The sequence below is a fragment of the Esox lucius genome, chromosome 6 (assembly GCF_011004845.1).
Source record: "Esox lucius isolate fEsoLuc1 chromosome 6, fEsoLuc1.pri, whole genome shotgun sequence".
Lineage (NCBI taxonomy): Eukaryota > Metazoa > Chordata > Actinopteri > Esociformes > Esocidae > Esox > Esox lucius.
In genome coordinates this window covers 13,566,084-13,577,769 of record NC_047574.1, presented here as the reverse complement: position 1 = coordinate 13,577,769, position 11,686 = coordinate 13,566,084, and the positions used below count along the sequence as shown (strand labels likewise).

Sequence of the window (11,686 nt, the reverse complement as noted above, 5' to 3'; positions counted from 1 at the left end):
CCAACTGTCTTCAATTCCTTCTTTTCATCTATGGACTTGTTTCATAAATCTGTTAAACATTTGAAACAAAATATACAGTATGTAAAACCAACTGATTTTATTTTACACTATATACATATAATAAAATGTTTTGCAAAATGAAAATGGTAATGCAGTAGAAAGGATGAGAGCTGGTTTCATTACACATTTGTACTATGTAAATTAAAACCACATGAATCTTGTAGTGTTTTTCCTTTTACACAACTTGTTTACTTTTTCTAAACTTGCACGAGGTAGAGACACCCTATGTATTTTGGCCAGACATTGTGAACACATTTTGGCATTATATTAAATTAAATGTCATTCATATACAGTGTCCCCAGACCTTTTGGCACCCTCGGTAAAGAAACAAAAAAGGCTATAAAAAATGTCATTGCTGTGTTTCTGCTCAATCAAAATAATCTAGAAATCCAACCTTTAATAGTAAAATAACCTTTAATGTAACAAAACAAATCTTAATTATTGGCACCACTAGGAGATATTATTTGTATATATTTCAAGTTAATTTTTGTCATTAGAAACTCTATTTCACCAGGATATGACAATGAGGTGAGACATTTTGTAGACTTTGGTGGGGGCACCATTTCTCCAAAGCTATAAGCTATTTGGACGTGTTGCCTGAAGAATGCCTTCATTCTTATAAATACTTAAACGACTACAATCCTTGGATTTATTTTTCTTACCTCTTGAACATCCTTCTCACTATGGGTGGATGGACAATACACAAGTATGCTCTGCCAGGCAGGTTCATCACAGCTCTTGTACATTTTTTATTATTATTGCCATAATAGAGGATATGGGTATTTTCATGTATCTTTTATAGCCACTGTCTAATTTATGAAGGTCAACAACCTTCTGTCATATTTAATGTGCGTTTTTTCTGACTTACCCCATGTTGACAGAAGAATAGGGAAGGGTGCATGTTTTTCACCTAATGTTTATCAGTAAAACAGGAAGTCATGGATGACCATTTAAGAGTTTCTAATGACATGGATGAACTCTGCAAAAATATACAAATATATATATTGATGGAAAAATATATGTCTATTATAATTGGTTCGTAAGAATATCTAGGGGGTGCACATAATTATAAAAAGTGCTAATAAAAGAACAATTTTTTTCTTTTAACAGGTTAGATTTAACTCATTTGGAAAATAAGATCACACTGATAAACAATTTTTAGCATTTTTTGCAAATATATACAAAGGGTGCAAATAATTGTGGAGAACACTGTACATATATATTCATACATATATTAATAACAATATATATATTTATATATACTTCATATGTATACTCTTTTTACATCATCACTAAGCCATACAGTAAGGAATGTGTTTTGTTCTCTAGATTTGACGATAGTGTATCATGATCAGTACTGACATTACAACACAATGAAACTGTGGTGCTTAAAACAACAGTACTGCTGAAGCCTGTTTTAGTGTTTGACCTTGGACAGTTCAACCCCACCAATCTCAGTACAGTATTTCAGTAACGTTCAATAAGTGTCCTAGAATAATTATACTAATCTAATGCAAACCCTGCGTCACAGCTTGTGAGAACATAAGTTAAAAGTTTACATACGTCACTTTTTTTTTTTCTCTAATACCTTTTTGTGTACATTTTAATACCAGCAATTCCACAGTAAAAAAAAAAAAAAAAAAGGCATACAACTAATTGTAAGTAAATCTGCAATTTAAAACAGTCTGAAATAAATGTTCATCTCATAGAGTTAGAAATGGAAGCTAAGGATGACAGATCTCCCATTAGACATTTCTCAAAGCGAACTATAAAGGGAGTATCCACATTTGGCTGATGATGTGTTCAGAATGACATTATCAATGGACTTTAAAGAGAAGGGTTAGAATCCTGGCCCTTGTCACATGATCAGAGAATGGAAAGTCATTTTTAGTGCTCAAACTGTCCCTCCCGCGCCTCCCCACACTACCCTTTAAATCTTTACAGTCTCCATACCTGTACATTACCTATGCACATATATCTACACCACCAGTCTTTAGTGTACAACCCTGGAGTAGCCAGGGTCCCTTTCCGCAAAAAAAATACTACATTTATATGTACAACAATTAAATAGAGGTCAATTAAGCACTTGTGTGGTGTGGGCTAAGATGCTAGCAGTAGTGGCAACACTTTTTAAGATAAAATGAAATATAAAAGTCAATCGGGTCTTTGTTACATGCCACAATAAATAAAAGTTAAGAGGAAGTAAAAGGCAAGTTGGAAGCGGACCCCCTTCAAAGGATCGGTCTTCTGTGAATCTAACGTAGTAGTGTCTGTCTCGGTCCACCACTCTCGGTCCGTCTGTCTCAGTCCGTCTGTCAGTCATGATCTGACAAATTGTGTTCCCAAGATACATGTGTGGGGATCAGTAGCTGTTCTCATGTCCAGCCAGGATGTATAAGTTGCTGGCTGCTGTGGGGTTGTCTGTCGGCCGGCTCTCCAACACCACCACTCTGAAACGCACAACGTTAGAGTCTGTTCACACGCATGTTCCAGGTGGGCATTTCATAATTTGGTGTTAGCATTTTCCTCCCACTGAAAGAAGTCCAAGTGAAAGTGTCATTTCCTTTTACATACAATACAAACTTCAGCCACTGCTAGCAAAAAAAAAAATATATATATATATAAATATAATATATATATTTTTTGCAATTACGTAACATCATGTTGTTGATTTCTGGAGATGCCAACATTAATTAAATATACCCCAAAATATTGTTCTAGTGGTGGCTAAAGTTAGATGTTTGCAATAGTTGTTTAAAGAAAACAGAATCATGGATTACACTTTTTTCCCCAACACAGATTACATTCTGGGCAAAAAACTCTAACTTCCAGATGAAAAATTTGAAATTCCAATTTTAAGGGTTAAACTGCTATAACAAAGTAGATACTGACCCAAGAAAACAGTAGTCATGTTAAACATCCTTTCCAACTCTAAGAAGAAACACGGAAAATTCCAAATAGGGGCCCTCAAAGACACCTTAAACCTAGCATCCAGGTTACTCCAAGTTCATGTTTAAAAGAGTTAGTCAGCAACATCAAGGAAAATGTGTGTGTTAGAAATGTGTTAACCAAATGCACTAAAATCAAGACCACATCACAAACACCAAACTAATGGTTTAAGCGGAAACAGGGGCATTAATGACACAAGCACACTCATGCTCACACTCATACAGGTTGGATGCAATCCAGGCTCCCCGTAGGGTATGTCCATAGATAAGAGGAAGTAGGCTAGGTGAGGCCTGGTGTGACCAAGGAGTATACCTGGGCAGACTGGCGGCTCCCTCCTGCCCTGAACTGTCGCGCTGAGAGTTTCTTCATTCACAAAATCAAACAAGCCATTAAGAGACAAGCAAGCATGCATAGAACCAAAATCTAACACGGGCAAAAAACTAACACCAAAGACTTCAGGCAATCAGGATACTATTGTACTACTGCAGCAGGTCATTAGAAAACAAATGTGGTGTCTCATGATGGAATCATGTTAATGTTATTGACTGTGTAACAAGTGAAACAGCTAGAAGTGAAATATGAACAGAAATATTATTAAATGTTAGGGGTCCAATTATTTCAGTCTGCTTAAGTGTCTCTTTAATTGGTGTGTTGGGTAAGCTGACCTTTAGCATCCCAGATCCTCTAACTCACCTGTCAGATCCCAGCAGTCTGAAGATTCGTGTGTTATCTGAGATCTCCTGTGTGATCTAGGGTGTAGACACACAAAAAGAAGGCTTTAGATCAAGTACAGACTAATGTTGCTGAAGTTATGAACAAGACCAGGGCCGAACTGTAAGTGTGGACAAATTGCTGCTCTCTGAAAAGCACACACCGACATGTTCTCAGCTTACCTCGTTGGTTTTGAAACTTCGTCCTTGCATACCGTGCCTCCAAAATGCCAGAACACTATCTTGGAGACACACTGCAAAGACAGTGAACCGTTACAATTAAGCACAGAAAGCACAGACATGAGTTCAGAAACGGTAAACATATTCAGAGGACATTAATATTTCTTCAAAGAGGTGAGTGCAGAGTTGATGGGCATCTGTGTAGAGCAAAACAGAGCCCCATAATGTGTTTCCTTTGGCTGGGTAGGAGTCTCAATACAGTGATTATAGAAAACATACCTATCGCCTCGATCTGGAAGTTAAATGTCAGCTCAGCAGACAACTTTCTGCTTGACTTCAACCTTCCTTGTAGGTTTACTATCTTTATGCACCCTGACAACAGAAGAGAGTTAATGGCCTGCAAAAGGGCTGTGGTCACATATAAGTAGAGTAAAAGGGTCGAAAATGATGAACACCTTTCAATATATCAGATGGAGAAGTAGGTTTTTATCTAAAATTATTGGTGAAGAATTATACTGTTGACCTGACCAAAGGAAGGTGAGGCATAATAGCTCCTTAAACAAAGATCCAGTGCAATATTTATAATTACACAAAATTATTATAATATATTTTATTTCTGGTCATGGGGCTCTTGACAATTGTGCAAAATCATTTTGGACCTGACTGTATGGCTAAGCTGGTATTTTGTCTTTTGACAGACAACCACTTTACTATTGGGGGTTAGCTGGGAAGGTAAAACTTACTGTCAAGACAAACCAAGATGGTGTCCCTCTCCAACTGGGTGATGTGGATCACACACGTCTGGGGCGTATCTGAGCGGACAGAGAAACAACTCCTCATCAGAAACAATCACGGTCCTAATGACAACCAGCCATCATCACAGGGACCGTGCGCTCCACTAACCGGCCTCTGTGAACCAGGAGGAGGTGGAGTTGGGATTGACCGTGCCGAAGCGGACCACCTGGCTGAGCTCGGTGCCCTTGCTGACGGCAACACAGATGAGAGGGTACTGCTGCTCCGGCACCACCAGCATCTCAAACACCTCCAGAGGACAGGGCAGGGGGAAGTCGATGTTCTACCATACGGGGGGGGGGGGGGGGGGGGGGGGGGGAGGGGACAGAACACTGTCAGTTCATCACTTCGGGGACCATGGGAAATATGCACCAGCAGCCAATTGACGAAGCTTTCCCGGAACGGAGACGCGTCTCATCTTAGACCCATTACAACACGGGCTGGCTAACCTCATTCGGACTGACCTTGATAAGCATGAACTTCTGCATGGACTCCACCCACTCCAGCAGAACCACGCTGGACTGGAACGCGCCGCACAGGTACTTATGACCCGTGTACGGGTTCCTTACTACAAACAGACCAAAGGCATTCAAGGTCACCCACAAATCGATCAACAGTTTTGCCAGGTCATTTTGCTGGCCAGAGACTGACAGTAGTGTGTCCATACATATCCTGGTGTAGAACACAAGAATTTTACGCGCATGAGCACTCACCTACGCAGCACTTTTGGCACCCTTTTGTGTCGGGAATCTTGTTAGATACGGCAAACTTCCTACGAGGATCATAAAGAACATGACGTTCGTTTTAACGTCATCCCCTGTAAGGCCATGATCAAAACAAAATGAAGGAAAAGGCTTGCAACATCATACCTAGGAATCATTTTGTCTGGGAGTTTGTGTGTGGGAATGGCCATTGGCAATTTCTGCATTTGCCGGGCATGCTCAAACAGACCAGCTAAATTATGAGAGTAGAGCTGGGAGGCTTTTCCTGAAAGAAAAAAAAGAAAGAAAATGTTCAGCTTGACTTCTAGCACACTTTTTTCCTTTCACGGAGTAAGACTATACTGTCAGAAACAACAAATTCCTGCCTCAATTTTACAGAGTGAGCATTAAGGTGCCTTTTAACCTTTCTTGCAGAGAAATGTCAAATCCCACACTGTAAAAAGAAAAGGTTCCTCAGGGACCTCTTTCAAAGATCCAATTATTAATGCTTCCTCAGACAACATCCGGAAGAACCTTCTAGGGTTGATTTTGAGGGCATAGACGGCTCTTTGAGGAATCATTAAATCCTTATCACTTTGAAACACAATTTCAAATCTTTGAGAACATTTCATAGGGGTTCAACCACAGTTTTGATGCAGAAAAAATAAGACGTATTTTTAGAGTACATACCAGCAAATTACTGCATACCAGCAAAATACCAGCAAATTACTGCAAATTACTAGACAGAGAGCTAAAAAACACTAAGGCACAGGTCTAAGATAATCACCAGATATTGAGAGCAGGCAGTTGTTCATGACATAGAGCCAAGTGCACCGTCTGGGAAAGAGCTGGGGACAGAAGGGGAGGAGAGAGGCGATCAGAACTCCATGACATCATTCAGAGTACCCCACTGAGGGGGAAAAAGGCCTTGTGAAAATGATGGTACTTCAAACAAACCTGCTCCATTGAAGTCTCATGCAGTTCGTTCAGGTTTAAAGTATAGATCCCTTCCTCGGCGCCAAATATCAAATATTGGTCTGAAAACGAGATGAAACGAAAGAGTCTATTAGGCATGTCCATCTATATCTACGTGCCCAATATTAATATTCAGTTATGATGACAAAATAACCTTGGAGTCACTGACAGACGAGGCTACTTAGATATTTCGGTGTCCTACCTCTGGTGTCTGGGTTGATCCAGGACGTGGCACAGTGGATTTTTAATGGGCAGCCATTAAACACCTTGGAGAAGCAGGCCCCCATCTGAGGAGCGAGGAGAACAGAGGTGGGGCGGTTGGAGAGAATCCAAACACAATAAAAAGCTTGTGTTGAACGCTCCATTTAAGGGTTAAATATCATTAATTGGTTTCAGAATGTTTCACTGCATTGAAGCCGGGTGTTTTTGAATCAGCATCATACTCACATGGACCTTAGGTGTGGGTGGCAAGCCGTTACTGATGGGCTTCTGAAGAAAACAAAAAGTCAGAAGATCAATGAAAGGACCCAGCTACAACTGATGATCACTGAACCATATTAGTTTCTGATAAATAGTTAACTGGAATTATTAATAATCAGTGTTTTGATTCCCTAATGCAGTGTTTCTGCTCCTGGATGTAGGATTGAGAAAACACTGCCCTAGTGTATAGAGAAGCAGAGTTAGTGGTGGTCAGAGGGGAGAGTGCGCCATCTGGTGGCTTTACCGGAATGTCCTTCTTGTCTTTCCGTACAGGGACACTCGGGGGCATGGTGGACTGCCTCTCTGCAGCACTGTCTCTCTCTCCATTCTGGTGACAGCTCAGTCCATTCCCTGCAGCGGTAAACATGTTCATTACACATGCTGGAAAATGTGTACATGCGTGTGTGTGAATTATTCAACAAACACCCACACACACACACACACACACACACACACACACACACACACACACACACACACACACACACACACACACACACACACACACACACACACACACACACTAAGATAACCACTAATGGAATATGTTTCAAAAGCATTACAACAGTGGGACACGTCAAACTAAATGTTTAGACCATGATAACACACTAGACGGAGATTGGCGCATCTCATTCCGAATGTTTTCATTACATTCAGAGAGTTGGAGTAGTTTCATTGCACCATTGTGACACGTGATACCAAGAACGGCAGAAGGAGGGGACAAATTACAGACAGAGTTGTATGACTGCAGTAACACAACACTACGTACATCCACAGATGGACAGAGGAAAGGAGGAGGGTGGGAGGAAAGGAGTGGGAGGCGGTGCCAGACTCTACAGACACTGATTGATGGGACTAACAACCAATCAGGGAGGGGCGATGCTATGGGGCGAGGCTATGCGGCTACCAATCATCCGGTCTTACTCTCTTCCTCCTCATCATCATCCTCCTCCTCCTCCTCTTCCAACACATCCAACACCTCCTCCAACTCTTCTTCCGTGTGCGGGGCGTGAAGCCACTCCCAGAAATGCCTAAAGCTCCCATCATCATTCCCCTCAGGCTCCGAGCCAGCCTGGCTCTGTGCGCCCTCGTTACCTAGGCTACTGCGCCTGTGTGGGGGCAGGCGTGGGGGCGGAGGGCGGGGGGGTACGTTTGTGGAGGCGGGTCGGGCAGGGCTCTCGGGCACAGGGCAGCGTTTGATGGTCCCCCCTCCATCATCTTCGCCCTGGGACTGGCTCTCCTGGGGCAGACATATGGACTTGGGCTGGAGAGGGAGAGAGAGAGAGAGAGAAAGGGAGCACAAAGGCAGACCTCACTAGAGGTTGAATAATGCTAGATTTCTTCTTTTTTTTTTTACACATTGGTCAAGCTCTCCTGGCCATAAAATATCGTTGAAAATATAGTTGTATTGTAAATGGAGCTTTAGGGTCCATTCCACAATAGGTGTCTTGACAGCGATGCATCCTAATGGTCCTACCTTGGGGGGCAGTGGGGGTGGGACCTTTGGCCTCATGATGGTGCTGTGCTTGCTAGAGGGTGAGGTAGACGTGAGTTTAGGTTTGGTTAGTTCGTGACAAGATTCAGGTTTCACACGTCGACAGCTATGAAACATTTCTTAAAACAACAATGGTTACCACAGTGTCCCAACACACTGTTTAACAAGTGGCAGTCACTTCCAACAGCACGCCGTTTCAGAACATTGCACTAAACACATAGAACAACCTTGCTAGACGACAGACAAGTGGTAGACTAGGCAACAGAGAGGTCTGTCAACCACTAAAAACACTGAAAGATACGAAATGATAGTGTTCCCCTGAACGGGGTTGAACAGGTGGAAATGGTTCAAACAAGGGGGTTGGAAAGACCCCAAGACAACCAGGACAACAGAGGCATTCAAGCAGAGGGAACACAGGTGCACTGGGAGCAAACAGGAAACAGGTGACAGGAACACACGTTGAGTTCAGCAAGCAAGCAGGCCGGTGGCACAATCACAAACAAACACCAAGAGGCGAATAAGGAATGACAGGGGTCAGGGTGACAGACAGGTGGTGAGCCAGTGAAGCCAAAAGGATTGTTTTTTTCCCCTCAAACAATGATTACTTCACTGCAGAAAGAACAAATGGTGGGGAGAGTGCAGTGTTTCCAGTAGGCTACTGTCTGGTAAAAATGTAGGGAATTGAAAACTTTAAGAGATTTAAGATATAACTACCACAACTGTAGCCTACCTTTTCAGCTAAATTGGTACTTCATCATGGCTCTCAGGTTTTGTTTTAAGCATTTTAAACCAGTGCCAAAGGGGTGTGTGTGTGTGTGTGTGAGATAGAGATATATATATATATATTTTGGTTAACAGATTCACAAACTCCAAAGAGAGTTGGCAAGCTCACCACACAGAGCTAATCGTAATTTGTATTTTTATTTTTTTGTATTTGAAAAATGCATGCTTAAAAGTGGAAAGAAATTACGAGTATTGGTTGAGCAATATTATTTGTCAGAGGCCGAATGGGTCCCAAATTGGAGCCCAATCACCTAGTCTGTTCAGGAAAAATACTGTGATTTAAAACACAGGTACACAACAAAATGAAAGGCTAACTTTAAGGTGCCTTAAAACGGTGTTAGGCCACCGTGACCCATGATAACAGCTTAATTGCACGTCGACACAGATTATAACCCACTGATATTTTTAGGAGAAATATAACACTACTATTCCAACCTTGGTAGGAAGCCCAGTTAATAACCTCTGAGGAATCTCCCATGAGTGCTCAATCAGGTTGAGATCTTAAGGATGATTGGCCGTGACTATGGATTACAGAAATATCATGCTCATCAGACCATTAAGTGAGGACTTGTGATGGTGAATAGAGAGATGATCCTCCTAGCCATGGGGGCAAAGCCACGGCAGGTAAAATAAACGGGAATCTGGGGCTACCCAGCTTTTTTAAAAGTGCTAAGTAAGATCGGATGTTCCTTGTGTAGGAATGACAAAGGAACAGTCATCTCACATTTACACCTTGTTGCCAGTTACCTGTAGTTCTGCTCTATTGTAGGCAATGAATGACACCCATGTCTGAGTCCGAAGCTCAAAGTAAATCTCTAGGGAGATGCAGGACTGCCGAAAGCGCAGAAAGAGGTGGAGAGAGGGTACTGGGTCAGGGAACACAGGAGGACACAGCACGGATCTGATGGTGGGGCATGCGGCATGAAGATACGTGAATGAAACTTGAAAAGAGGAAGTGTTCCTCTTCCTCGCCGTTCAAGAGGACGGCCAGATTCAGAACACTGGAAGGACTTACTGTTGAGTTTCATCACCATCATCATCCTCATCCTCATCAGTCTCTAAATGTGCCATATGACCCCTGAGGAGACGGAGATAGATGGGGGGGGGGGCAGTGGCTCAGTGGGCAGCACAGTGGGCTAAGAGACAAAGTCAAGCAGCTCTCCTCTTTTAGCCGTGGGGAAGGGACACTGACACAGTCACAGGAGTTTGAACTGCATGACGAGTATATCATAAAATGACAACACAAACAACAGACTGGAACTAAACAACTGCATGGCCACAACATTTAATCGAATTCAAATAGGGCTTAATAAACCAAAATGCTCCAGTTTGCCGACTTTAATCCTCTTATTATAGGTCTGGGTAATATCACCATGAACTGTTCACCCAGATAAGGTTTAGACTAAGTAATAAAATCAGTGTATAAGCCATGCTTTGTCGTGCATGGATTCTGGCGATCACACAACATAGGCTGACCTGATTATAAGCACTGAACCGCAACGGAACAAACAGATGAATCAAACCATAATGGCAGCAGTCAGAGCAGATTAGTTTTGCATGACACTGATTGGCTGAATTAGTCCTGCATTAACACTGACTGGCCGATGGGTGGGTGCGGTTAGGACACATCAGCAAATCAAAGAACAGTGCAGTGTCTGGGCGGGGGGGGGGGGGGTGGTGGCCTAACTCACCTCTGCTTAAGCTCCTCTTCCACTGATTTGAGAAGACTCCTGTCAAATAACGAGTGACAGGAATGTGTGAGAAGTGAAAAAGAGAGGAGAATAAGTGAGAACTTACTGTGACAGAACAGCACGAGAGTAAAAGGGATATTTCTCAGAGGCGGATTCTGACCTAAACTAACACGACATTCTTTAATGGAGGGTATTAACCCAGAGTAAATTCATTCAGAGCGCCGGAGTCTGAGATTCATCCCGGCTGTACACTCACCTGGGATGTGTGAAGCGGTCAGGTCAGTTGTGGGTTCAACAGTGTGTGTGTGTGTGTGTGTGTGTAGATGGGTAAGAATGAAACAGAACATAAACCCATCAAGGCTACCCAGTGAGAGAAAGGTGAAGGAATATGTTCAAACATCAGAAACAGACTAAAATTGAGAGCACCTCAAATCTGATGAGGGAAGTGTCTTTTTAACTACCCTCTCAGCTGACTAACAGCACACACTTCTGGAAACACATCCATCATTCCACCCCAACCTGCTTATGGAGCAGATCATTCCAATGTAAACACACTTGGCTAAAGCAGCATCGAGCGAGTCTCTCACTTCACAGGCACAGTGCTTACAGTGCACTTCTTCAGAGCTGCGCTCCAAGCATGGCAGGAATGATGTCATGAATAAATGATTAGACGCCTTTCTCTCTACAGGAAGTCACCTTTCAGTACCGCTGCACCATCTGCTAGGACTACCCCTTCTGTGCAGATAAAACCCAAGGAGAGGGAGGAAGAGAAGATATGAAGAAGAGGGGAAAGCTTAAGAGGCAAGGATAAGAGGGGAGTGAGGGAGTAAAGACGATTTAGCGGAGGGCGGGAGCGGGGAGAATGCAGGC

The 11,686-nt window shown here is 42.6% G+C and overlaps 1 protein-coding gene across 10 annotated transcripts in view; it reads right to left on the bottom strand.

Moving 5' to 3' along the window:
• Positions 1–80: 80 nt before the first annotated feature.
• Positions 81–11,686, bottom strand: part of LOC105006890 (mitogen-activated protein kinase kinase kinase kinase 3) — a 43,222-nt gene continuing 31,616 nt past the window's right edge. For 2 of the 10 annotated variants that reach the window (XM_020047466.3, XM_020047468.3), the window contains 19 exons: positions 10,817–10,855; positions 10,141–10,203; positions 8,325–8,376; positions 7,772–8,111; positions 7,092–7,198; positions 6,815–6,856; positions 6,570–6,654; positions 6,350–6,429; positions 6,180–6,240; positions 5,561–5,678; positions 5,405–5,463; positions 5,156–5,259; positions 4,803–4,974; positions 4,643–4,711; positions 4,179–4,271; positions 3,903–3,973; positions 3,703–3,758; positions 3,322–3,372; positions 81–2,510 (listed from right to left, as the gene is read on the bottom strand). In XM_020047466.3, the coding sequence (XP_019903025.1) occupies positions 2,423–2,510; positions 3,322–3,372; positions 3,703–3,758; positions 3,903–3,973; positions 4,179–4,271; positions 4,643–4,711; positions 4,803–4,974; positions 5,156–5,259; positions 5,405–5,463; positions 5,561–5,678; positions 6,180–6,240; positions 6,350–6,429; positions 6,570–6,654; positions 6,815–6,856; positions 7,092–7,198; positions 7,772–8,111; positions 8,325–8,376; positions 10,141–10,203; positions 10,817–10,855 (1,750 nt within the window). In that variant the 3' untranslated portion in view covers positions 81–2,422. The remainder of the gene's footprint in view (positions 2,511–3,321; positions 3,373–3,702; positions 3,759–3,902; positions 3,974–4,178; positions 4,272–4,642; positions 4,712–4,802; positions 4,975–5,155; positions 5,260–5,404; positions 5,464–5,560; positions 5,679–6,179; positions 6,241–6,349; positions 6,430–6,569; positions 6,655–6,814; positions 6,857–7,091; positions 7,199–7,771; positions 8,112–8,324; positions 8,377–10,140; positions 10,204–10,816; positions 10,856–11,686) is intronic. The other 8 variants (XM_020047470.3, XM_034292842.1, XM_020047474.3 and 5 more) reach the window with 5 other exon arrangements.